This window comes from Neoarius graeffei, chromosome 9 (genome assembly GCF_027579695.1).
Source record: "Neoarius graeffei isolate fNeoGra1 chromosome 9, fNeoGra1.pri, whole genome shotgun sequence".
NCBI lineage: Eukaryota > Metazoa > Chordata > Actinopteri > Siluriformes > Ariidae > Neoarius > Neoarius graeffei.
In genome coordinates this window covers 44,756,988-44,782,241 of record NC_083577.1, presented here as the reverse complement: position 1 = coordinate 44,782,241, position 25,254 = coordinate 44,756,988, and the positions used below count along the sequence as shown (strand labels likewise).

The 25,254-nt window shown below is 40.2% G+C and overlaps 1 protein-coding gene across 3 annotated transcripts in view; it reads right to left on the bottom strand.

Annotated features, from left to right (window-relative positions):
* The window catches only part of parp4 (poly (ADP-ribose) polymerase family, member 4), a 66,112-nt gene that overhangs the window by 27,908 nt on the left and 12,950 nt on the right, over nucleotides 1-25,254 (bottom strand). For all 3 annotated transcript variants that reach the window (XR_009655356.1, XM_060929574.1, XM_060929575.1), the window contains exons 4-29: nucleotides 24,926-25,025; nucleotides 24,746-24,824; nucleotides 24,521-24,619; nucleotides 24,252-24,410; nucleotides 21,702-21,839; nucleotides 20,868-21,026; nucleotides 20,510-20,661; nucleotides 14,905-15,036; nucleotides 14,709-14,807; nucleotides 14,418-14,601; nucleotides 14,177-14,324; nucleotides 13,861-14,003; nucleotides 13,459-13,590; nucleotides 13,280-13,366; nucleotides 9,448-9,612; nucleotides 9,243-9,286; nucleotides 9,079-9,157; nucleotides 8,800-8,937; nucleotides 8,521-8,716; nucleotides 7,365-7,435; nucleotides 5,351-5,538; nucleotides 2,683-2,782; nucleotides 2,418-2,588; nucleotides 2,188-2,268; nucleotides 1,996-2,076; nucleotides 574-669 (exon numbers count right to left, since the gene is read on the bottom strand). Coding sequence is in view for 2 of the 3 variants with exons in the window: in XM_060929574.1 (XP_060785557.1) it covers nucleotides 574-669; nucleotides 1,996-2,076; nucleotides 2,188-2,268; nucleotides 2,418-2,588; nucleotides 2,683-2,782; nucleotides 5,351-5,538; nucleotides 7,365-7,435; nucleotides 8,521-8,716; nucleotides 8,800-8,937; nucleotides 9,079-9,157; nucleotides 9,243-9,286; nucleotides 9,448-9,612; nucleotides 13,280-13,366; nucleotides 13,459-13,590; nucleotides 13,861-14,003; nucleotides 14,177-14,324; nucleotides 14,418-14,601; nucleotides 14,709-14,807; nucleotides 14,905-15,036; nucleotides 20,510-20,661; nucleotides 20,868-21,026; nucleotides 21,702-21,839; nucleotides 24,252-24,410; nucleotides 24,521-24,619; nucleotides 24,746-24,824; nucleotides 24,926-25,025 (3,221 nt within the window). In the remaining variant the exon portion in view is untranslated. The remainder of the gene's footprint in view (nucleotides 1-573; nucleotides 670-1,995; nucleotides 2,077-2,187; nucleotides 2,269-2,417; nucleotides 2,589-2,682; nucleotides 2,783-5,350; nucleotides 5,539-7,364; nucleotides 7,436-8,520; nucleotides 8,717-8,799; nucleotides 8,938-9,078; nucleotides 9,158-9,242; nucleotides 9,287-9,447; nucleotides 9,613-13,279; nucleotides 13,367-13,458; nucleotides 13,591-13,860; nucleotides 14,004-14,176; nucleotides 14,325-14,417; nucleotides 14,602-14,708; nucleotides 14,808-14,904; nucleotides 15,037-20,509; nucleotides 20,662-20,867; nucleotides 21,027-21,701; nucleotides 21,840-24,251; nucleotides 24,411-24,520; nucleotides 24,620-24,745; nucleotides 24,825-24,925; nucleotides 25,026-25,254) is intronic.

Below are 25,254 nucleotides of genomic sequence, written 5' to 3'. Positions count from 1 at the left end.
TTCTAATCTTCAAACAGTCCAGTTTGGGTGAGTCTGTGCCCATGATATGATGTGAACGGTAACTGAAGCTTTTGACCTGTATCTGCATGGTTTTATGCATTGTGCTGCTGTCACATGATTGGCTGATGACATAACCGCACGTGCTGTGTTCCTAATAAAATGGACAGTGAGTATACACTATATGGCCAAAACACCTGACCATCTCTCACACACACACACACACACACACGTACTGAACATCCCATGCCATAATTAGTATCTCCTTTGCTGTTATAATAACCACTACGTTTTGATTATGGTGCTAGAGAGTACTGTCTAACACATCGGTCCAAAATCTCCCATAAATGTCCCACTGGGGTAAGATCTGGTAACTGTGAAGGCCATAGCAAGAGTTACATCATCTACATCTAAAGCACTTATACACTTCCATATACATCTAAACTGGCTGAGGTTGCAAATGCTTATGTATGAATTTAATTATTTAAACTGAAATGATATTAAATCTTGTGCAACAATCTTCTCATATAAGAAATTAACGTGTGAAAGGCATTTGTGAGGCAGCGGTAATCTTACTCTTTCTTCAATAGCGACAAAGCTGGTGAACTGGGACAGGATGGAGAACTCTTTACTGAGCTCAATGATGTAGGACTTCAGCTCTGCTTTCTTCCCCTGACAAAGGGAGGAGGAAACAGTTTTAGGACATCACTTAGTTTCAGACACAGTGCAGGAATGGGCTCGACTCTGTCCTTTATCACACAATGTTTGATTGCGATAACATTATTGATTTTCATATATCATGTAATATTTCATATGTATTTATCAGTATTAATGTAACATTTTAAAAGCCATGCTCCATTTCTCTGGTACAGTGTCCTCAAGCACCTGCGCATATATATCATTCTCATTATCTGTAGCCGCTTTATCCTGTTCTACAGGGTCGCAGGCAAGCTGGAGCCTATCCCAGCTGACTACTGGTGAAAGGCGGGGTACACCCTGGACCAGTCGCCAGGTCATCACAGGGCTGACACATAGACACAGACAACCATTCACACTCACACCTACGGTCAATTTAGAGTCACCAGTTAACCTAACCTGCATGTCTTTGGACTGTGGGGGAAACCGGAGCACCCGGAGGAAACCCACACGGACACGGGGAGAACATGCAAACTCCACACAGAAAGGCCCTCGCCGGCCACGGGGCTCGAACCCGGACCTTCTTGCTGTGAGGCGACAGCGCTAACTACTACACCACCATGCCGCCCCCATATATATACACATACATACATACATACATACATACATGGGCGGCACGGTGGTGTAGTGGTTACTGCTGTCGCCTCACAGCAAGAAGGTCCGGGTTCGAGCCCCGTGGCCGGCGAGGGCCTTTCTGTGCAGAGTTTGCATGTTCTCCCCGTGTCCGCGTGGGTTTCCTCCGGGTGCTCCGGTTTCCCCCACAGTCCAAAGACATGCAGGTTAGGTTAACTGGTGACTCTAAATTGACCGTAGGTGTGAATGTGAGTGTGAATGGTTGTCTGTGTCTATGTGTCAGCCCTGTGATGACCTGGCGACTTGTCCAGGGTGTACCCCGCCTTTCGCCCGTAGTCAGCTGGGATAGGCTCCAGCTTGCCTGCGACCCTGTAGAACAGGATAAAGCGGCTACAGATAATGAGATGAGACATACATACACACATACATACACACACACACACACATATACACACACATATATATATATATATATATATATATATATATATATATATATATATATATATATATATATATATATATATATATATAAATAAAAATCTCCTTGTGCTTTAAGCTATCAGATCTGACTGGTGCACTGATCCAGAAACCTGGTACCATGTCCTGCAATATTAAGACTGTATTTATGTCACATTTCCACATGCTCCATAAAACACATCAGATTTTTATTTAAAAAAAACAATCCTGTCAAAATTATTCAATGAACGTTCAGTCTATTGTGCAAACCTCATGTTCTGCCTCATTAGAGCCGAGACTGCCATCCTCATAGTCTCTGATGATTGCTCTTGCTGTTAACTTGTGAAGCAACTAGAATGCAGAAACATAAAATGCTAATTTTAATATATAAAATTAGGATGTGTCGTAAATATCGGAACACTTTTTGAATAATTCAACAATATTTAAGAGTCCAAATCTTACTGTCCCTTTAGTCTTCTGTAATTCTGTAGTAGAAACCATGGTCTCAATTTCCTGCCCACTCAGCTCACCAAACAGTGTGGCCTAAACCAGTAAAAACTCTCAATCCGAATTCCAGTGACAAATAACTGACAAATGGGTATAATGGTTTCATGACTGAGAATGCAAAGCACAAACTTGTATGTACTGTATTTGCTAAAGTAAAAACCAATGAAGGAATGCTGCTGAAATACCTGCGTGCAGTGTGGGACAAAGCCGTAGACCAAAGTGTGACAGTTACTGAAGAGAGCATGGAGCTGTGAGGGAGCCTGAACAGGAGACGGAGCTGTGGGGTTGAACTGCTGCCACTTAACTGCCACAGAACTGCAGCCTGGTGATACCATGCACCTCACCTGAGAATTCACCTGCAACAGCCAAATCAGGAATGTCTCATGCACATGTTACACATATACACTGCTACCCTGGTGAATAACTTGAAGATCACGGAGTGAAGCTCACCTTCTTAGCCCAGGTGTGCTTTGCCTTTGTGTCAAAAAACTCATAAGTTCCTCCACCTGCCTGAGCCAGCGCTCTCAGCATGTAACGATTAGCTGTCAGGCTACACGCAAACACAGTCACGTTATTAGGTACAGACATACTCACCTAAAGTGTAGTAATCAAACTCCCGATAATGTTTTACTATTCACAATTTGCTTTTTTTTTTTTACACGCCCACTGGTGATTAAAGTACCCATATTAGATTGGAAAGGATTAGTGTGTATTACTGGGTATCCTTTGACAGTTTATCACATTGCTGAGAATGTGATTCATGCAACATGATCAAGAAGATAGTTTTTTTTTCTTTTTTATCAGACATCTAATTTATTGGGTTTGTTTACCTGACATGTTTCGACGTACAACTTCCGTCTTCCTCAGAGTGTCACCGGATGTTAATTGGTGACCAATTAACATCCGGTGACACTCTGAGGAAGACGGAAGTTGTACGTCGAAACATGTCAGGTAAACAAACCCAATAAATTAGATGTCTGATAAAAAAGAAAAAAAAACTAACTATATGATCAAGAAGAGTTCGCCAAGACATAACATAGCCTAATATAGCAGGACATAACAAAACATAACATAACGATGCCTTTGAAATTCTACCCACAGCATTTTGGCAACCATTTCTTTTTGCGTCTGCGTATTTGTTGTAATTTGTTATTACATTCCCTCATCTTAGCTTCTTTAAAGGAATACTCCGGAGTGAAATGCTTTTTAGGGCTATTTTCGCATACGTTGAGTTGGTAGCACAATCACGTCAATCAGTTGTGTTTTGAGAAAGTTGTTTTTTTGTGATTTAAACCGAAAGCGCTAACACGGCAGTGCGAGGGGCATGTCATTTCGCCGATACAAAGCGCTGTTTTTAAAACCATTGCCAAGGTCCAAACAACATTACAGTTCAGTGAAAGTGAGTACAGGGTTCCTACACACAAACCGAAGTGTCCCTGGCTCTGTAAGTGTACGGACAGATCGTCTAGAAGACTGAATACAAAACATGTACCTTCCCAAAAGTAGTTGCTCTCCAGACGCCATCTTCAGGGGACAGGCCGTAAAAGTCAAGTGCCGAGTGCAGAGCTAAATCCTCTGGAAATGCACACTTTTGTAGCATCACATGACCTCCCATTCAAAATTCCAACCCACTTGGACTATAATGTTGTTGCATGCAGTTTCCTTTTAATTTCGAACTAAACACTAGACTGTGTTTCCATAAAATGCTACGAAATTGTGCATTTCCAGAGGATTTAGCTCGGCACTCGACTTTTACGGACTGTCCCCTGAAGATGGCGTCTGGAGAGCAACTACTTTCGGGAAGGGACATGTTTTGTATTCAGTCTTCTAGACGATCTGTCCGTACACTTAGGGCGTATTCACACCTACGTTGTTTGGTCCGGACCAAACGAACCAAATTTCCCTTGGTCCGGACCTTTTGGGTTGGTCTGAATGCAAAACACCGAACTCTGGTCCGGACCAAACAAGCGGACCGAGACCGAGCTGCAAGGTCGGACTCGGTCCGGACCAAAGGAACCCTGGTGCGGATCTTTTGGAGGTGTGAAAGCAGACCGGACCTAATCCGACAGTTTTGCTTTTTTGTACCTCGGGAGCTTCCGTCGTTTGTCGAGCATTATGGGAAACAGAGTCCTGACACTCCACCGCAAAGTGCAAACACTGTTTCGGTTGTCAAGGGAACCTTACAACAGTCATTCAGTCATTCAGACCAGTGGTAGGCTAGACTACAGAGTACAAAAAATGAGTAGGGGGCAAACGTGGGCCGAGGAAGAAACGCGTACCCTTGTGGATATATGGGCAGATGTCCACATATCTGAGCTTTTGGAGAGAACACACAAAAATGCCGACGTGTTTGCTGTATTCAGTGAGAAAATGAAGGAGAAGGGGTTCACGCGCTCCCCAGAACAGCGCTTTGTGCGCGTGTCGTCTCTGACCAATAGCTGAACGACCTCAGGGCGCGTGGCTTTGTTGACAGATTTTGGTCCGCTTACTAAAATGTACAGTGTGAAAGCGAACCGCACCAAAATGAAAAAAAAAAAACAAAAAAACATTTGGTTCGGACCAAAGCAAGTGAACTATCGAACTATCCTGGTCTGAATACACCCTTACAGAGCCAGGGACACTTCGGTTTGTGTGTAGGAACCCTGTACTCACTTTCACTGAACTGTAATGTTGTTTGGACCTTGGCAATGGTTTTAAAAACAGCGTTTTGTATCGGCGAAATGACATGCCCCTCGCACTGCCGTGTTAGCGCTTTCGGTTTAAATCACAAAAAAACAACTTTCTCAAAACACAACTGATTGACGCGATTGTGCTACCAACTCAACGTATGCACTCCCGATCATGCGAAAATAGCCCTAAAAAGCATTTCACTCCGGAGTATTCCTTTAATTTGCTTTTTTGCCCATTTCTCTGATGGTAATCAATCATGAGGAGTATGAGAAAGGTGCTATATAAATTGATTATATATCACCGAATCATTATTAGAATGTTACAAGCATCAAACTTGAAATGTTGATTTGGGAAATTAATCTCTGTACATGTATCTATCGATTGGGCACGTAATTATGTTGAAGAATAAGTTACTGCATTTAGCTCCAGAAAGATGCTGAGTGCTTACTTAAGGCCGCAGGTGAAGAGGCGTGTGTGTCTGACATTGTCTCGCACCAGCTGTAGGGTTTGAGGCTGGTTCTGCACATGTCCATCAGAGATAAGCAGGACGTTTCTCACCCCGCGTGAAGGAGGCAGCAGATTCAGGGTGCGCAAAGGTCTCCATAGCTCAGTACTGCCGCCAACAGCAGTCGAGGTCTGATAGTAAAATAATAATAAATGATAATAATAATAATTAAAAATTTTTAACATTCAAGTACTGCAAACCCCCCCCTCCAAAAAAAAAAAAAAATCACAAAATATACATTTGGACATTTCTGATCTCTCAGAAGTTCAATTCAAAACTTGTAGGGATTACTTGAACAATTCATTTCCTACACTGTAGTTACAGTGGTGCTTGAAAGTTTGTGAACCCTTTAGAATTTTCTATATTTCTGCATAAATATGATCTAAAACATCAGATTTTCACACAAGTCCTAAAAGTAGATAAAGAGAACCCAGTTAAACAAATGAGACAAATATTATACTTGGTAATTTATTTATTGAGGAAAATGATCCAATATTATACATCTGTGAGTGGCAAAAGTATGTGAACCTCTAGGATTAGCAGTTAATTTGAAGGTGAAATTAGAGTCAGGTGTTTTCAATCAATGGGATGAAAATCAGGTGTGAGTGGGCACCCTGTTTTATTTAAAGAACAGGGATCTATCAAAGTGTGATCTTCACAACATGTTTGTGGAAGTGTACCATGGCACAAACACAGGAGATTTCTGAGGACCTCAGAAAAAGCATTGTTGATGCTCATCAGGCTGGAAAAGGTTATAAAACCATCTCTTGGTTTTGGTTTGGATTCCACCAATCCACAGTCAGACAGACTGTGTACAAATGGAGGAAATTCAAGACCATTGTTACCCTCCCCAGGAGTGGTCGACCAACAAAGATCACTCCAAGAGCAAGGTGTGTAATAGTCGGCGAGGTCACAAAGGACCCCAGGGTAACTTCTAAGCAACTGAAGGCCTCTCTCACATAATGTTAATGTTCATGAGTCCACCATCAGGAGAACACTGGACAACAGTGGTGTGCATGGCAGGGTTGCAAGGAGAAAGCCACTGCTCTCCCAAAAGAACATTGCTGCTCGTCTGCAGTTTGCTAAAGATCACGTGGACAAGCCAGAAGGCTATTGGAAAAATGTTTTGTGGATGAATGAGACCAAAACAGAACTTTTTGGTTTAAATGAGAAACGTTATGTTTGGAGAAAGGAAAACACTGCATTCCAGCATAAGAACCTTATCCCATCTGTGAAACATGGTGGTGGTAGTATCATGGTTTGGGCCTGTTTTGCTGCATCTGGGCCAGGACGGCTTGCTATTGTTGATGGAACAATGAATTCTGAATTATACCAGCAAATTCTAAAGGAAAATGTCAGGACATCTGTCCATGAACTGAATCTCAAGAGAAGGTGGGTCATGCAGCAAGACAACAACCCTAAGCACACAAGTCATTCTACCAAAGAATGGTTAAAGAAGAACAAAGTTAATGTTTTGGAATGGCCAAGTCAAAGTCCTGACCTTAATCCAATCGAAATGTTGTGGAAGGACCTGAAGCGAGCAGTTCATGTGAGGAAACCCACCAACATCCCAGAGTTGAAGCTGTTCTGTACGGAGGAATGGGCTAAAATTCCTCCAAGCCGGTGTGCAGGACTGATCAACAGTTACTGGAAGTGTTTAGTTGCAGTTATTGCTGCACAAGGGGGTCACACGAGATACTGAAAGCAAAGGTTCACATACTTTTGCCACTCACAGATATGTAATATTGGATCATTTTCTTCAATAAATAAATAACCAAGTATAATATTGTTGTCTCATTTGTTTAACTGGGTTCTCTTTACCTACTTTTAAGACTTGTGTGAAAATCTGATGGTGTTTTAGGTCATATTTATGCAGAAATATAGAAAATTCTAAAGGGTTCACAAACTTTCAAGCACCACTGTACAGGTGATCTCGTTTTTGAGGGTAAATACTCACCATAATGAAGTTCTTAGCTTCTTCAAATGCCTCGTGCAGCAAATTTGGTGAAGGGAAGGCCTCTTTGTAATCTAGTCAACAACAGTTGAATAGCACACAGAAAAATATCCCCATAAAGATAGAAAATAGTCTTTTCCTATAACAGTCGCATAATAATGCACACTACACAAATGTAATTTAATCAACACTGACCATTAAAGGAGGACAATTTTTTTCTACTTTTTATACTATAAAACACTGCAAAAAAGATACAATAAAAATAATAATAAATATACAGTATAATACCCATTGTTGAAACATGCAATGTTAGGTTTTTTCACCTCTTGCCCTCAGCCTCAGCGATTACCATCTCGAGATCAGTCCCCCCGTGTCACCCAGAGCCGCTCTGGGGTGAGTCGCGAAAAAAGACAGGAACCCCATGAGTTCACAATCTTTATTCACAAGTCCCCAAAGACGAAAGGGTACAGAGATCTTTTATATGTCTGTGTGTATATGGGGGGGGGGTGTGAGTGAGTGTGACATCACTGTTTGATATCTGTGTGTGTGTGTGTGTGTGTGTGTGTGTGTGTGTGTGTGTGTGTGTGTGTGTGTGTGAGTGAAGGTGACATCATTGCATGCTTCAGAGACTGTAGTGAAACCTTGGTCTGAGCAGGTCACATCTTAATTACATCACTGTTCTGATGGAATGTTCAGATGTATGAAACCTTGGCGATGGTATGCAATAATAAGATGTACAGCCTGTTCTTATGATATGATACAGATATCAAAAGGCCATTTCTTATGCACAACCTTAGGTCAGAGATAGCACAGGGCAATATGTTCAAAAAGATATCAATATTACGTCTCGAGCAATACGTCATTACGACAGTACTGTGTCTAGCTGAGACAGAAGGTCACAGAAGAGATTAATGCCTTCTTGGTCGTTTTAAACAGAAATACTACGTATTTCTAGAATAAATCCTTACAATTATTTATCCTTACAAAGGAATAAATCCTTACATGCAATAACCATTGTTAATTAATAAAATACACAAGTGGTTATGTTAAAATGCCACTAGGTTCATAAATTAAAACTCTTACCAAAGATTATTTTTTTTTAAACTTTACTGGAAATTGAAACATTATATACAAAGTGATTGCTTCCGTGAGTACTAACCAGAGCCAAAGGAAATGATGTTGACTCTTAGTGAACGGTCCAGTGAGTTGAGAACCTTCAGAGCAATCCTGCGCGCATTGAGCATTGCATCTCCTCGCATGGACTCTGACGTATCCAGCACAATGATCACATCACTCACATCTGACACAGAAACACCACTGGACTCAAAGTGTGGATAAAACACCAACATGCAGGCCTGCACAAGTACACCACTCGGTGTCAGGGTTAAAGATCAACGTGTATGCTTTTATTAGTGAAACTGGATGAATGTCATTTCACCTCAGTGTCTTTCTCTGGATGTTTCTCCACCCACATTCTGGGCATATGGATCTGAGACAGAGTAAAGCTGAGCTGAAAGCCATCGGTGCCGAGAGTCTGGTCTGGTAATGTGCTCACTACTGCCTTACAATCTGTCCTCTAGGAAAAAGACAGGACAAAGTAACTTCCATATTGCTCAAATACATACAGTACGTACAAAACTTCTCTACAGTATCGAACTGTAAGTAAACCAAAATTATATGTACAGTCCTATTAAATGAACAAACAAACAAAAGACACCTTGAATTTGATTTGATGAGAGCACTCCAGGTTAAGGATCTCATACGGCATCTCAATAGACATGCACAGAGAGAATTCTCTAGAAGAAAAGAGAGATATTCATGGATATACTACACTGTAAAATCAAATGCCATAAAATTATCCATGACTGATCCAGTTCTCACCCCTCTGGTTGAAGCTCACTCACACAGACTTTTTCAACAGTCGTCTGCAAAACACACATGCTCTAATCAGGAGACTTGGCCAAAAAAAAAAAAAAACAAACATGCTCCAATTTGCACTTTTAACCGTTTTAGACAGAATGATAGATTTCTGAATCACAATATACAATTAAATGGTGATAAGATAATTAGAAAGTTCCTGTTGTACCTGGGTTTTCTTGTTCAGTGCTGAGCTTTGCTGCCATGGAGCCACACTGGCTGGCAGGGAGAAGACGATGGTGCCTGCTCTCACAACCAGCTCAGTTATGAATGTCACTTTGATCAGCACTGTGGCTCCAGGGGGCAGGTTTCCCACACTGATGGTGAACACATCCTGCAGCACACACAGATATGAGAGCACTTTTATGCACAGGATTTCCAAAAATAATAAACAGAAATAATAAAGGGGCAAATCCTCCTCAAATCACCAGACTTCAGAAAATGTTCCCAACTGACCGTCTCCGATTTGCTTCATACTTTCACAAACTAAAATGTTATTATTCCTAGTAAACACCATACAAAATTTCAGCCTTATATCTTTATTGGTTTTTGAGATATTGGGGCTTTAAAAATGGGGTGTTACACTGATTTTACTATACAAACGAGCGGTACAGAAAAAGATGCCAAGTTCAATGTCATTACTTTTGAACTATTCATGCTAGATGCATGAAATTTTCAGCAGTTGTTCTTAGGTACTAGATGTCTTTTAACTACTATAAAAGAAGACCCACAGTTGCATATTTGTCAGTTTATAGCTTGCTGAAAACTGAACAAAAAAAAAAAATGTTTGTGCTTTGGAGCAGTTTTGGCCCTCTGTATTTCCACATTGAAGCACGTCAGATCTTTCAAATTTTGGTATTTATTTCTCATGTTATAGTGCTATTTTGGTGACCAAGTATTTTCTAAAAGAAATAAAATTCTGATTTATGAGGCATTAAAAATGAAAAAAAAAAAATATCATTTCATGCCCATATTTCAAATTCATATTGCTAATGAGGTGGTCTCAGTTCGGTTCGCTTTAAAGGGGTCTGGGTACGGTTGGAGTGTTCACATATGCGCAAAAAATGCTGAGTCATCGATCTGAGTTCGGTTAGACGGCTGAAAGGGACCAAGTGTGAAAACACCCTTAAAGAGGACCAAGTCTGGTTCCTTTAAAGGGGACCAGGTGTGAAAACACCCTATATTTCAAATGCATATTGCTCATGTATGACAAGGTCTACCATAAAAAGAATTATACCACTGGAAAGAGCATGTCTTCATTAATATATTCACAAAATACAAAGCTGGTATCTTGAACCAAACTATATTTATTAAGGTATCAAATACGCCATGTTTCACCACAAACAGAAATGTAAAATACAGAGCCACTGTACTTAAAATACAAATCACAAAATTGTATCAGAGAACTAATATTTGTATTTTGTGTCTAAATATTCGGCAAGTTTTACCATACCCAGTTCTACAATTTAAACAAACTACAGTGTCAGTAGAATCAAAACTTCAAACAAATACTGTCTACTTGAAGAGTTCGAACAATGTATTGATTTGCTTTTCAGCATCAGCTGGAAGTTTATATTGCCTGCCAGTTGATATACAGTAACTGGAGCATCAATAATCTTCAGGATATGTACAAGAGGGACCCAACAGATATCCTCCCTCCTGGGCCAACTGTAAGTCTTAGAGGGACCATGAGGATGCATGAATATTACTTGCACATCTTGTTCCTTGTCCGACGTTGCACGTACGTTACCTATCCACCATTGTCGGTCATACAAACACAACATATTTACCAGGAACTGTATCTGCAAGAGAGACTGTTGATTTCACAGAAGTTTGATTCATTACTTGTGGGTGATTCCTGCTAATAAAAGTCTAATATTAAAAATCTATATGAATTTATCAGTTTCCAGGTTTTATGTATTACTTGGAGCATATATCATATGCCTTAAAACAGCATTTCTGTCTGTAGCAAAACATGGCGTATTTGATACCTTAATAAATATAGTTTGGTTCAAGATACCAACTTCATATTTTGTGAATATATATTAATGAAGACATGCTCTTTCCAGTGGTATAATTCTTTTTATGGTAGACCTTGTCATACATGAGCAATATGCATTTGAAATATAGGGTGTTTTCACACCTGGTCCCCTTTAAAGGAACCAGACTCAGTCCTCTTTAAGGGTGTTTTCACACTTGGTCCCTTTCAGCCATCTAACCGAACTCAGATCGATGACTCAGCATTTTTTGCGCATATGTGAACACTCCAACCGTACCCAGGCCCCTTTAAAGCGAACCGAACTGAGACCACCTCAGGAGGTGGTCTCAGTACGGGTTGCTAAAAATCAACGGTACGGTTCGCCTAATCTGCGCATTGTGAACAAAAAGCGCACCGGGTTCACTTCGCCTTTTTCACTGTAGTTTAACCTTCTTCGTTTGCCGTAGTTGGTCACGTGACTGTAGCAGGGAAACTCAACTTCCTTTTGGAACTTACCACAGCCGCTGGAATAAATTTATTTTCCTTAATCCGCACTATTTTGATCAAAGAATACAGCAGGGCAAGCATGGCAGCAGACATTTTGATTCAAGAGAAAATTACCCAGAATTCCGTGCACTGGGGGTCTGAGGGCTCTAGAGGACCTGGTGTGAACAGAAAGAGGACTGAGGCCCCATCAAAGCTTAACTGGACCAGAAAGAGAACCCAGTCCTCTTTGTAATAAATTCACAGTGTGAACACAAAAAGAACTGAGTTCTTTTTCTGTTGGTCCACTTTTTTGTCCACTTAAAGAGGACCGAGTCTGGTTCCTTTAAAGGGGACCAGGTGTGAAAACACCCATAGGTGTGAAATGATTTTTCTTCATTTTTAATGCCTCATAAATCAGAAAATTTTATTTCTTTTAGAAAAATACTTAACTCACCAAAATAGCACTATAACATGAAAAATAAATACCAAAATTTGAAAGATCTGACATGCTTCAATGTGGAAATACAGAGGGCCAAAACTGCTCCAAAGCACAATTTTTTTTTTTACAGTTTCCAGCAAGCTATAAACTGACAAATATGCAACTGTGGGTCTTCTTTTATAGTAGTTAAAAGACATCTAGTACCTAAGAACAACTGCTGAAAATTTCATGCATCTAGCATGAATAGTTCAAAAGTAATGACTTACTGAACTTGGCATCTTTTTCTGTACCGCTCGTTTTTATAGTAAAATCAGTGCAACACCCCATTTTTAAAGCCCCAATATCTCAAAAACCAATAAAGATATACGGCTGAAATTTTGTATGGTGTTTACTGGGAATAGTAACAGTAGTTTGTGAAAGTATGAAGCAAATCAGAGACGGTCAGTCGGGAGGCCTCCAGTGATTTCATATGGACTGACCGAAAGACTAAATAAGATTAACATATGCAGAATCCACTCTCACTGAAGATTGTGTGTGCGCTATGAATATTTAACAGTTACTCCACGAAATTGAGTCATACATGAGTTGAAAGCTGATGAAGTGCGTAGCACCGACTTGGCTATAAGCCATGTACGATGAGATTGAGTGGAATAACTGTTTTATTCTATTCATATTCACTGGATTTTGAGAAACAGGGCATTTTTATTTTTAGCAAATTTGATAAATAAAAACTTTATACGAAACGTCCAACAAAATAATTTCCGCTTAGAATGTAAACAAACCGAAGAAACGACAGTAGCAATTTGTGAAAAATGCTACAATAATTCTTGAAAAAAAAAAAAAAGTGTTCTTACCACCAAATACTTTTATTGCACATTTTGTTGCTTTTCTTGTATTTTTTGGGGTTTTGTTTTTGAGTAGAGTTTTTATTTCGTCCTCAGTTGGTTCAGCAACACGCACCACCATTTTGTTTTTCTCTACTCACAGTATATGAGCTGATAGTCTAGTAGTAGAGTCGCCAATCAGAGCACGCGATTGCTCATATCCAGTGAATGTGGATAGAATAAATATAGATATACAGCAATGAGAGAAACGTACAGGTGCATCCTGGTCCATCAGGTAGGCTCCGTGGCCTTTCTCTATAGCCTGCCTGTATTCTTTACGTGCCTGCTCCTTCTCTTTTACCTAACAGAATGAGAGATAGACAGGGGATAAAAATAAAATGTATCAAAAGGAATATTAAAGCAAAAGCAGAAATGTAGGCTAGGGAAGGCCACCTTTCCAATAACATGCTTTCCATTAATGAAGGCTTCAAAACCACACACTGCTGCTGTCTCCTCTAGAGGGAAGACATACTTCGCCTCAATAGGAACAATGCTGTTATTTGTGTATGTCTGGAAAATGACAACCTGTTAACAAAATAAGGAAAACAAATGATTTTTAAATGTCATTTCATATATCATGAGTATTTGGTATGAGTATTATATACTCCAGTATTCTACAGACATCACGTTTGTATATTTAAGAGTATGGCTTTTGTGTTTATGTGGCTAAGGAATAACTTAAAGAATATTTACTGCCAAAAAATATCCCGAGGCTGTGTTTCTTTGAAATAAGCTGGACATTAATGACTGCAATGGAAATCTGTACTGTGTAATAGTCAGCGTGTAATAATTCACCTGAGAGAGAAGGTCCATTAGCTTACATCTCACATGTACAGCCTGCAGAGGGAGTGTCTGACCATTACTGTCCAATAAACCGGCAGTGACCTCCTCCAGAGGGTTCTTAGTCACTCCCAAACCCTCACCGTCATCACTGGACACTAGAGGATTAAACCCACACGCAAACATACGTCAAGCTTGCATCAAACACAGTGCATATTGGTCATAATCATGTTCATCTTGTCCTTTGGTGTGGTCATGGGTTACAACATTAAACAACAAGTTACATAGTTAAAGTCATTATATAGTGGTTAGTATTTTTAAAAACACTCACAGAGGTCAGAAGATGATGCAATATACTGAGGCGCTGGAGTCATGTTAACAGAAGGCTGAAAGTCCTTCAGTTCATCCTCAGTTAGAATATACTGAACTACATATTTCAGCCTGATCTGGTCTGTGTTATAGACCACATATTCATCATCCTACAACACAGACACACACAGAGAATGCAAAGTGTTAAATTAAGCTCTAAAATGTTCCCTGCCCAGTGAACTGATTTTACACACAAGAGGTACCTCAAAATCAGAGCGCGTTTTTGGTGTGCGACGAACTCCATGCACACTATTATAGCCCTCAGGAGCAGAGGTAAGAGTGAAGTCCCTCTTGTGCAGGTTTTTACACTGGCCCAGAGCCACCTCACACACCAGCAGTAAGCGACAGCCATCAGTCACGCTGGGTTTGGAATACTTGACTGACGTGCTGGAACACAGAGCAGATCCTAAGTCAGCACAAGAACTATGGCACCTCCAGTACACTTCCTTTGATAATTTGCACAGTTTCAGGTAAAAACATGAGAAAGCACTGACTTGAATGAGTCACTGAAGTAGATGCCACTTCCCAGATTCCCAATGTCTGTTCTTTCAATCCCGTGCTGCTCTACTCCAACCCTGGGCAGCAGCAGACCCCTAGACAAAGGACCACAATTCAATTCAAAATCACTTTTAGGTACAGTGTATGTCAGTTGTGCATGTGTGTGATACAGAAAACAAAAGAGGATCTCACCGAGACAGGATTCCTACCAGGCTGCTGGGAGCAGTGGAATGAAGGAGAGGCTTAATGTTGCCGAGTTCATTCCTAAACATATGAAGCTCTGGCCCTCTACTCACACGCAGTATTTTCTGGATCTGAGCTGGCCTGTAGAATTATTAAAAAATGTACAGTGCATGATGTATGTACAAAAAAAATACAGGGAATGTGTGTGTTGATACACTTAAGTTTGGTGAGTAAATATAAAACATGGACTCATTTTAACATTTTCCCCCCCACAAATATTATGTATATTATTATATATTTGAATGAATGAATGAATGAATTTATTTATTTCGAACATGTATAAAAATGTATGTAACTATTTGTACATACAAAAGAAAGAAAATGAAAAAAAAGTGACAAAAAAAGAATAAATAAAATAACATAAAAAGCTAAGACATTACAATACACCGCACATTGTTCGAAAAAGGAGTGGTAAGAAGTACAATATATATTTTTTTATTTCCCACCCCTTTTTAACTACCCCGAAATCCAAACTACATTAATACACCTATAAAAATATATACCATATATACACTTCATGATTATCCATATAAATATATAATTACAAAAATAAATATACACTACATACCATATATATATATATACACACACACTACATACCATATATATATATATATATATATATATATATATATATATATATATATATATATATATAGGCGGCACGGTGGTGTAGTGGTTAGCGCTGTCGCCTCACAGCAAGAAGGTCCTGGGTTCGAGCCCCGGGGCTGGCGAGGGCCTTTGTGTGTGGAGTTTGCATGTTCTCCCCGTGTCCGCGTGGGTTTCCTCCGGGTGCTCCGGTTTCCCCCACAGTCCAAAGACATGCAGGTTAGGTTAACTGGTGACTCTAAATTGACCGTAGGTGTGAATGTGAGTGTGAATGGTTGTCTGTGTCTATGTGTCAGCCCTGTGATGACCTGGCGACTTGTCCAGGGTGTACCCCGCCTTTCGCCCGTAGTCAGCTGGGATAGGCTCCAGCTTGCCTGCGACCCTGTAGAAGGATAAAGCGGCTAGAGATAATGAGATGAGATGAGATATATATATATATATATATATATATATATACACACACACACTATATATATATATATATATATATATATATATATATATATATATATATATATATATACACACACACACATATATACACACACACACATTATATATATATATATATATATATATATATATATATATATATATATATACACACACACACACACACACACACACACATATATACACACACACATACACACACACATACACTGGAGATCAAAATTAGAGAACAACTTATAAAAACTTGAATAATTTTGAAATAATACCATCTTCACTGCTCAACAGTTTAAGGACATTTTGTTGTGTCTATACCATGCTACAACAACACTTTTTCACAAAATGGATAATGCATTTCAACAAAAAACCTGCATTTTGCAAAAAATGCACTGATCAAAATTAGAGAACACTTTCAGGTGCCTCCCACTTAATGGTGCTAATCTAGCACATGGTGCTAATTTCCTTGATTATCAGTCAACCCCTATTTAAGTGGCATTCTAACTGCCAGTTTCATTGACTTTGCAAGATGGTGGGTCGTTCTAAAGTGACTGAAAGCCTCCGGCAGCAGGTTGTCCAGATGAAAACCAAAGGGATGACCCTATCAGCCATAGCAAGACAAGTTGATTGTTCCAAATCTGTGATTTCAAGAATATTGAATCTTTACAAAACTACAAACTCATTCAAGTCGCCCAAGAAGGCTGGTCGTCCACGGAAGACAAATGCAAGAGAGGACAGGTCACTGCGAAGGATGTCAATGGGTAATCGTTTCCATACTGCAGGTGGAATTGCTCGCCAGTTCAGTGCTGAACATGGTAAGGATCTGTCTCGCCATACAGTGGCTCGCCGTTTAAGAGCATTTGGACTGAAGGCCCACACTGCAGTGACCAAACCTCTCATTAGCAAAAAAAATCAAAAAGCTAGACTGAGCTTTGCTGAGGAGCATGTTGTGTGGTCAGAGGAGAACTGGTCCAGGGTTCACTTCAGTGATGAAAGCAAATTTAATTTATTTGGGTCTGATGGGAAGCATTATGTTCGGCGACACATTGGAGAAAGACTAAACCCAAAGTGTGTAAAGAAGTCAGTGAAAGGTGGAGGAGGAAGTGTCATGGTTTGGGGCATGTTTTCTGCTGTGGGAGTTGGGCCTCTTGTACAGCTACATGGCCGAGTGAATGCAAATGTGTATCAGAACCTTCTTCAACAGCACATGGTTCCTTACTTGCGTTCATCGCCCAATCAGCCTGCAGTCTTTATGCAGGACAATGCTCCATGTCACACAGCAAAACGGGTAAAGAATTTCCTTGAAGGTGAAAACATTGAATTAATGGCATGGCCTGCCCAGAGTCCTGATCTCAACCCAATAGAGAACCTCTGGAAAATCCTTGGTGACAAAGTTATGGTCAAGAAACCCTCTACAATCACCGAACTGTGGAGGAGGCTGGAAGAAGAATGGACCAAAATCACACCAGAGCAGTGTGAGAGCCTCGTGCTATCCTGTGGCCGCAGATGTGCTGAAGTCATTCACAGCAGAGGCCTGTACACTTCTTACTAATTGCTGACTGTTGTAACCTTCAGATTTTTGTTCCAGATTGTTGTTCTCTAATTTTGATCAGTGTGTTCTCTAATTTTGATCAGTGCGTTTTCTGAAAAATATTTTTTTTTGTGAAATGCCTTTAGTCATTTTGTGAAAAAAATGTTGTTGAACCATGATATGGACACAATAAAATGTCATTTAACTGTTGAGCAGTGAAGATGGTATTATTTCAAAATTATTCAAGTTTTTATAAGTTGTTCTCTAATTTTGATCTCCAGTGTATGTATATATATATATATATATATATATATATATATACACATACATACACACACACACACACACACATATATACACACACACACATATATATATATATATATATATACACATACACACACACACACATTATATATACACACACTATATATATATATATACACACACACACACACATATACACACACACACAAAATATATATATATATATATATATATATATATATACACACACACACACACACACACAAATATACATTTACACACATACACATACATACACATACACTTCATAAATATCTATATAAATATATAATTACAAAAAATATATACTTTATACCATATACACACTTCATAAATATCTATATAAATATATAATTACAAAAATAAATATCTACTACATACCTATCCCTGTAAATATGAAGATATCTATCCCATAAATAAATATATACCATATACTAGGTTAGTTCTAATATAACAAATCAACCCTATTCTATTTATCCCTCATCATCCTCCATTAACATACTTCCTCTTCAATATACTTATTTAAAAATATTTTTTTGTACCTTTTTTTAAACAGATTTATATTTGCACTTTGTTTCATTTCTGTCTCCAGTCTGTTCCATAAAGTCACCCCACAGCTCGATACGCACATGCTTTTCATATTTGTTCTAACCTTTGGTTTTTTAAAATTTAGGTCTCCCCTTAGATTATATCCCCCCTCTCTCTCACTAAACATTCCTTGTATATTTTTCGGCAATAGATTATTTCTTTTATATATTTCTTATGAGGGGTATAATATTATACCCCTCATCAAAAAAATCCCATGCAGGCATTGGCCAAGGATGGCTCACGTGACATAAAATAGTTCCACCACTGATTAAGCAACGCATCTCATGACGGGGGGTGAGTCAGTCATGGAATATCCTAGCTATTGAGGTTTTTCACCCATGTGACCAAGTCATGTGATGCTGCCATTTTGGACGTCACGGCTCGAATCAGTTTGAATGCGAGGAAGGCGACAAACGAAAAACAAAAGAAAAAGGAGCGAGATGCAGAAAACACCTTCACTATCCAGTGACGTAGGGCATTTACAGGGCGAGCAGAGGGAGAGGTATTTGCAAAAATTGAGGTTAGCAGGCTCAGAGAACGACGTTTACCTGCTTCCACCAGGATTGTTCACTGACGTACGGAAGTACACCAAGCCCTCGTCTTTACCTGACTTCGGCCCACATGATCTGTATACCTATGTCGTTAAAAACCCATCGCCATACACAGGTACTGATCTGAAAGCGTATAAGAGTTTGGATGCCTACAAATATTTTGTGTCAGGCTGGGTAACATGCCTACATCAGCGGGTCGTCCCTGGAGCCGGTGGTCGCCATCTTATTACAGCTAAGGTTTGTTCACATTTTCATTTACTTTCGGTCCTCAGGATAAACAAAATGTTATTAAATGTCATTGAAATAACTTCTTAGTCTGTTGAGACATGGCCCGTTATAAATTTGCTGTTACCAGGCAATGACCAAGAACTGTATTATTAGGGTCGGTGTCTGTGTTGTAGCAGTGTACTAGCAGCTAGCTGTTAGCACTAGCTAATGTCAACAACATAGCTAGTATGTTACTGTAGCAATGTTTACGTTCAGTCATTTGGATGACTGTTAAAACCTTTCAGTCTCAAGTTTTTCCTTTACTGCATTTACTAGTTTACTGTAATTATGATCCGGCAGCTATTTACACCGGATCCAGTGTAAATAGCTGCCGGAGCGTGCTCCGGAACCTCGGCCAGAGCACTCCGGGAGCAAGCCGGAGCGCACTGCTTAATTTGAGGGGGAGCAAGCCGGAGCGCGCTCCGGAACCTTGGCCGGAGCACCCCGGGAGCAAGCCGGAGCGCGCTGCTTAATTTGAGGGGGAGCAAGCCGGAGTGCGCTCCGGAACCTCGGCCGGAGCACTCCGGGAGCAAGCCGGAGCGCGCTGCTTAATTTGAGGGGGAGCAAGCCGGAGCGCGCTCTGGCAGCTATTTACACTGGATCCGGTGTCTGTAACACGTTTTTTTTTCAAGCTGGTTCTCCCTCTCTGTCTGCAGCGTTAGTATGTAGCTTGACCTTCAAAATGGCAGACACCGGGGTGTCACGTGACCCTGTGACGTCAGGTGAAAAACCTCAATACCATGAACTGACGTCATAGTTTCAAACTACATGGCTGACTTGAGTCACAGCTGTGGCTCCGCGAGCATTTCTGTGTGTGTAGATCTACACATCATGATCATGCCCAGCAAGACAGGCAATAGCATGGTACATTGCACATGCGCAGGTCAAAGGTCGCACCGACGTAAACAACAAACATGGCTGCCTCCAGTGAGTTTATACCGAGATTCAATCTTAACACTTAATTTGGAAATTTTTTTTTTCACGAGGGATATTAATCAAATATACCATGGACTGAGAGCCACTGGCAATTATGGATTCTCTTCCATGACTGGTATAGTACTATTTTCTTTGCCAGTCACCTCAGAGAATCCATAATTTCAACTGGAGCCTCTCAGTGCACGGTATATTTGATTAATATGTATTATACATATATTATTAATTATATTGGTTTTTTTTAAAGAATATTCATATTGTAAAATTCATTCTGCCCACCCGAACACTGACCGATCCCAGTTGAAGTTCACTCTGTACATACCTATCCTCCAGAAGCTGGCAGACAGACAGAAACTCTGGGCTTTGAGATGGCACCTGCTCAATACTGCACCTCAGAGCACGATATTTCCCCAAGGACGATGGATAGGTGGATCCTGAATTCACCTCCGTAATGTTCAGAATATCTCTGATCAGCTGGGAGTGTTAATACAGATACATCAGAGTTTATGATACCATGAGAACTGGCTACGTTTGAACAGTAGTTACAAAAACAATTCTTAAGTAGAATTGAAATTGTCCGAATTACAAAGCAAAATACAATACGCTGAATGTTTAATTCATCTTTTTATCACTTGTCATGAGTGTTGTTACTATGTTATTATGATTCTTACAGATATTACCTGACAGAGATCTAGTTGCTGGGACACCAGCTTGTTTTTTGAGTCCGACTCTCTTATTCTAAGAGATAGCAGAGTGTTGACTTCCTCCAGCAGACTTTTGACTTCATCGTCACACTCACTCTTCTGTACCTGCAACAGTAATCCTTCCGCCCTGCTCACCTGCAGCAACACACATCACCAGTTACACACGCATCCATCATGCATACAGATGTAGTTTAAAAAAAAACACACAAAAAAACCCCCTACCGATTCAGGTTGTTTTTCATCTGAATATATTCTACTGAGTGTGCAAGTAGCTTGGACCCTGTTTAAACTTCGTTTTAAAATGCATCTTAGGTGATTGGGTCACAAGTGGACAGCGCAAAATGCATTCAAAACACATTCACTCAGACTATTTTCTGAGGTTGTCTGGGACACATTTGACCGTACATCTCTAATCACATATCTCTAAACACTAATGCATCCTTATTCGTCCCTGACAAGGACGTAACAGGAAAAAAACATCATTAATGCAGGACATGGTGGTTGTTTTGGTGACATCATACCGACACTTGAAAAAAAAAAATTGAGAAGAGCACCGATGTACGTAGTTGGAGTGCTAGAACATTATGAAAGTATGTTGCAGGTTTAACATTTATAACTGCACACGGGGCCCTTTGACTTTCTAGTGGAAGTGACATAGGCAGTAATGAAATCTGAACAAGCGGTCAGCTGGACACCTTAGAGACGCGTGACAGACACGTGTAAATGGCGATGTGTCTTGCTGTCCACTTGTGATCTGACAAGCCAAGACACATTTTAAAAACAATTGTGAACAGGGCCTTAGAGTCTTACATCGCTGAGGCTGATGCTGTTAACAGGGCGGGTCAGGACACTGCGAAGTGAACCAAAAGCTTCTCCCCAGAGTAGTTCCAGAAAGACGCCCACTTCCTGTGAGACTGTACTGCAGCTCAGCTTCTCCTCCAACAGAAGCTGTCAATCACATGTTCAAGATAGTTACACAAATTAGACTACATACAAAAATGGGTTTAATTGAGTTGTCTTTAAAATCTTTTGTTCAGAATTGTAGAAGAAAACACTGCAAAAACGTTCGCCGTAGTTATTGTTTGCTTTACTTTAAGATTATCAGTGTCATGAGTAACAGAACTTTACACTGATTTAGTATGACAGGATAAAAGACTAATACAGATATTTAGACAATGCTTAAAAGTGGAGCTCTTGATAAGTGTATAAGCAAAATAATTTGTAAGGGCACAAAATCAACCTGAATAGAATAACAGGAGCGCGTAGCCACAGACTGTAACGCATGTACAGCGTCATTAGGACTAATTGCCATGCACCTGGTCCTGATTAGAGCGCAATCACAGCACAAACATTAGGACTCTCAGTAACACACAGACTTTGCGAAGTATATGCTCTGTACCCTGCGTCTGACGTTATCAAGCCTTGTATTTGCCTTTTTTTTCTGGTTTGGACCCTATTTGTGTTTTTAGACTGAGTATTGTACAACCCCGATTCCAAAAAATTTGGGACAAAGTACAAATTGTAAATAAAAATGGAATGCAATAATTTACAAATCTCAAAAACTGATATTGTATTCACAATAGAACATAGACAACATATCAAATGTCGAAAGTGAGACATTTTGAAATTTCATGCCAAATATTGGCTCATTTGAAATTTCATGACAGCAACACATCTCAAAAAAGTTGGGACAGGGGCAATAAGAGGCTGGAAAAGTTAAAGGTACAAAAAAGGAACAGCTGGAGGACCAAATTGCAACTCATTATGTCAATTGGCAATAGGTCATTAACATGACTGGGTATAAAAAGAGCATCTTGGAGTGGCAGCGGCTCTCAGAAGTAAAGATGGGAAGAGGATCACCAATCCCCCTAATTCTGCACCGACAAATAGTGGAGCAATATCAGAAAGGAGTTCGACAGTGTAAAATTGCAAAGAGTTTGAACATATCATCTACAGTGCATAATATCATCAAAAGATTCAGAGAATCTGGAAGAATCTCTGTGCGTAAGGGTCAAGGCCGGAAAACCATACCGGGTGCCCGTGATCTTCGGGCCCTTAGACGGCACTGCATCACATACAGGCATGCTTCTGTATTGGAAATCACAAAATGGACTCAGGAATATTTCCAGAGAACATTATCTGTGAACACAATTCACCGTGCCATCCGCCGTTGCCAGCTAAAACTCTATAGTTCAAAGAAGAAGCCGTACCTAAACATGATCCAGAAGCGCAGACGTCTTCTCTGGGCCAAGGCTCATTTAAAATGGACTGTGGCAAAGTGGAAAACTGTTCTGTGGTCAGACGAATCAAAATTTGAAGTTCTTTATGGAAATCGGGGACGCCGTGTCATTCGGACTAAAGAGGAGAAGGACGACCCAAGTTGTTATCAGCGCTCAGTTCAGAAGCCTGCATCTCTGATGGTATGGGGTTGCATTAGTGCGTGTGGCATGGGCAGCTTACACATCTGGAAAGACACCATCAATGCTGAAAGGTATATCCAGGTTCTAGAGCAACATATGCTCCCATCCAGACGACGTCTCTTTCAGGGAAGACCTTGCATTTTCCAACATGACAATGCCAAACCACATACTGCATCAATTACAGCATCATGGCTGCGTAGAAGAAGGGTCCGGGTACTGAACTGGCCAGCCTGCAGTCCAGATCTTTCACCCATAGAAAACATTTGGCGCATCATAAAACGGAAGATACGACAAAAAAAGACCTAAGACAGTTGAGCAACTAGAATCCTACATTAGACAAGAATGGGTTAACATTCCTATCCCTAAACTTGAGCAACTTGTCTCCTCAGTCCCCAGACATTTACAGACTGTTGTAAAGAGAAAAGGGGATGTCTCACAGTGGGAAACATGGCCTTGTCCCAACTTTTTTGAGATGTGTTGTTGGCATGAAATGGAAAAAAAAAAAAAAAAAATCACCTAATTTTTCTGTTTAAATGATACATTTTCTCAGTTTAAACATTTGATATGTCATCTATGTTCTATTCTGAATAAAATATGGAATTTTGAAACTTCCACATCATTGCATTCCGTTTTTATTTACAATTTGTACTTTGTCCCAACTTTCGGAATCGGGGTTGTAGATGTACATTGAAGAACTTTAACCCACTTAGTCTACATACGGTACATGACCTGAATCATGTAAACACTGAGACCAAAGTCCATTTAGACGATATAAAGTATAAAAAAAAACCCCTGACCTTTAGCAAAGATATAAGGACATACTTTCAGCAAGCAAAGACATGAAAATGTAAAATCCCTCTGATCATCACTAATCCATCACTGTTTTCATTAATGCTTATGTAAAAAATTTACACTCCAAGTTATGCTGTGTTGGACTGACCTGCTGGAGGCCATGAGAGGTCAGTTTTTCAGCCCATGGGGGAAGTGTTTGTGTCGGAGAGAAGCTCTGCACCTCCAGCTCCTTGCTCAGCATCAGATACGCCTCCACAGCATCCTCAGAGCTACAGCTGTGCACCTGTTTATCCCACACTACCCTCTTCTGCAATAACAGACAGGAAGACGCCAAAGCGATGACCAACCCACTTTAAGACGTATATTATGTTATACTCAGCGTACAGCCCAGATCCTCTTAGATTTACACAACTGCACCTCTGCCTCATTAATGATGGCGCTCACAACACGATACTGCCGTCCTGCTTGGCCTTTGGCACTCTGAAGCTCTAGGACTGACCATGTTTTGGGCTGAGCCTACAACATACACAGATGTGGATGAACAGAGAATAGGCCTCTTCTGTGTGCTGATCAACTATTTATAAATATACTGCATGCTTGAATTACATTACTACACCGGGGATACAGCACAGGTAAACTCACCTTAGCCAAAATGGAGTACTTGGCAACTTGGAAATCTGAAGAAAATTCTGGTATATCATGATCATTTTCCTTGTATAATCTGCAGAGTAGGACGTACAGTATAAATATAAGGCATAATGTTCCGTTACAAAGTATAAAACATTTTCCACCATCTGATCAACATGCTGTAAATCAACATACCTGAAGCGGCCCAGGTACGTGCCATCATTCACTTGAATCTTGGCTTTTTCATCATGGATGCTATTGATTTGGGCCTGAGGCTGCTCTCTGGACTTCAGCCCTGACGGGAATAAGATCAAAGTATTCAGCCTTTATCATTAAGATGATTCACAGTCCTGTGGAATATTTAATCATTTACCACAAGACAGCTTACAACACAGCTCTCAGCAACTCACCCACCCACTTCTCTGGTTATATTAGTCACATTCCAGGAAGAATAACATCTAACATCTGAACAGTGCAAAGAACACTAATTACCCAGTCACTGGTCTTTCGTTCAGAACACTTCC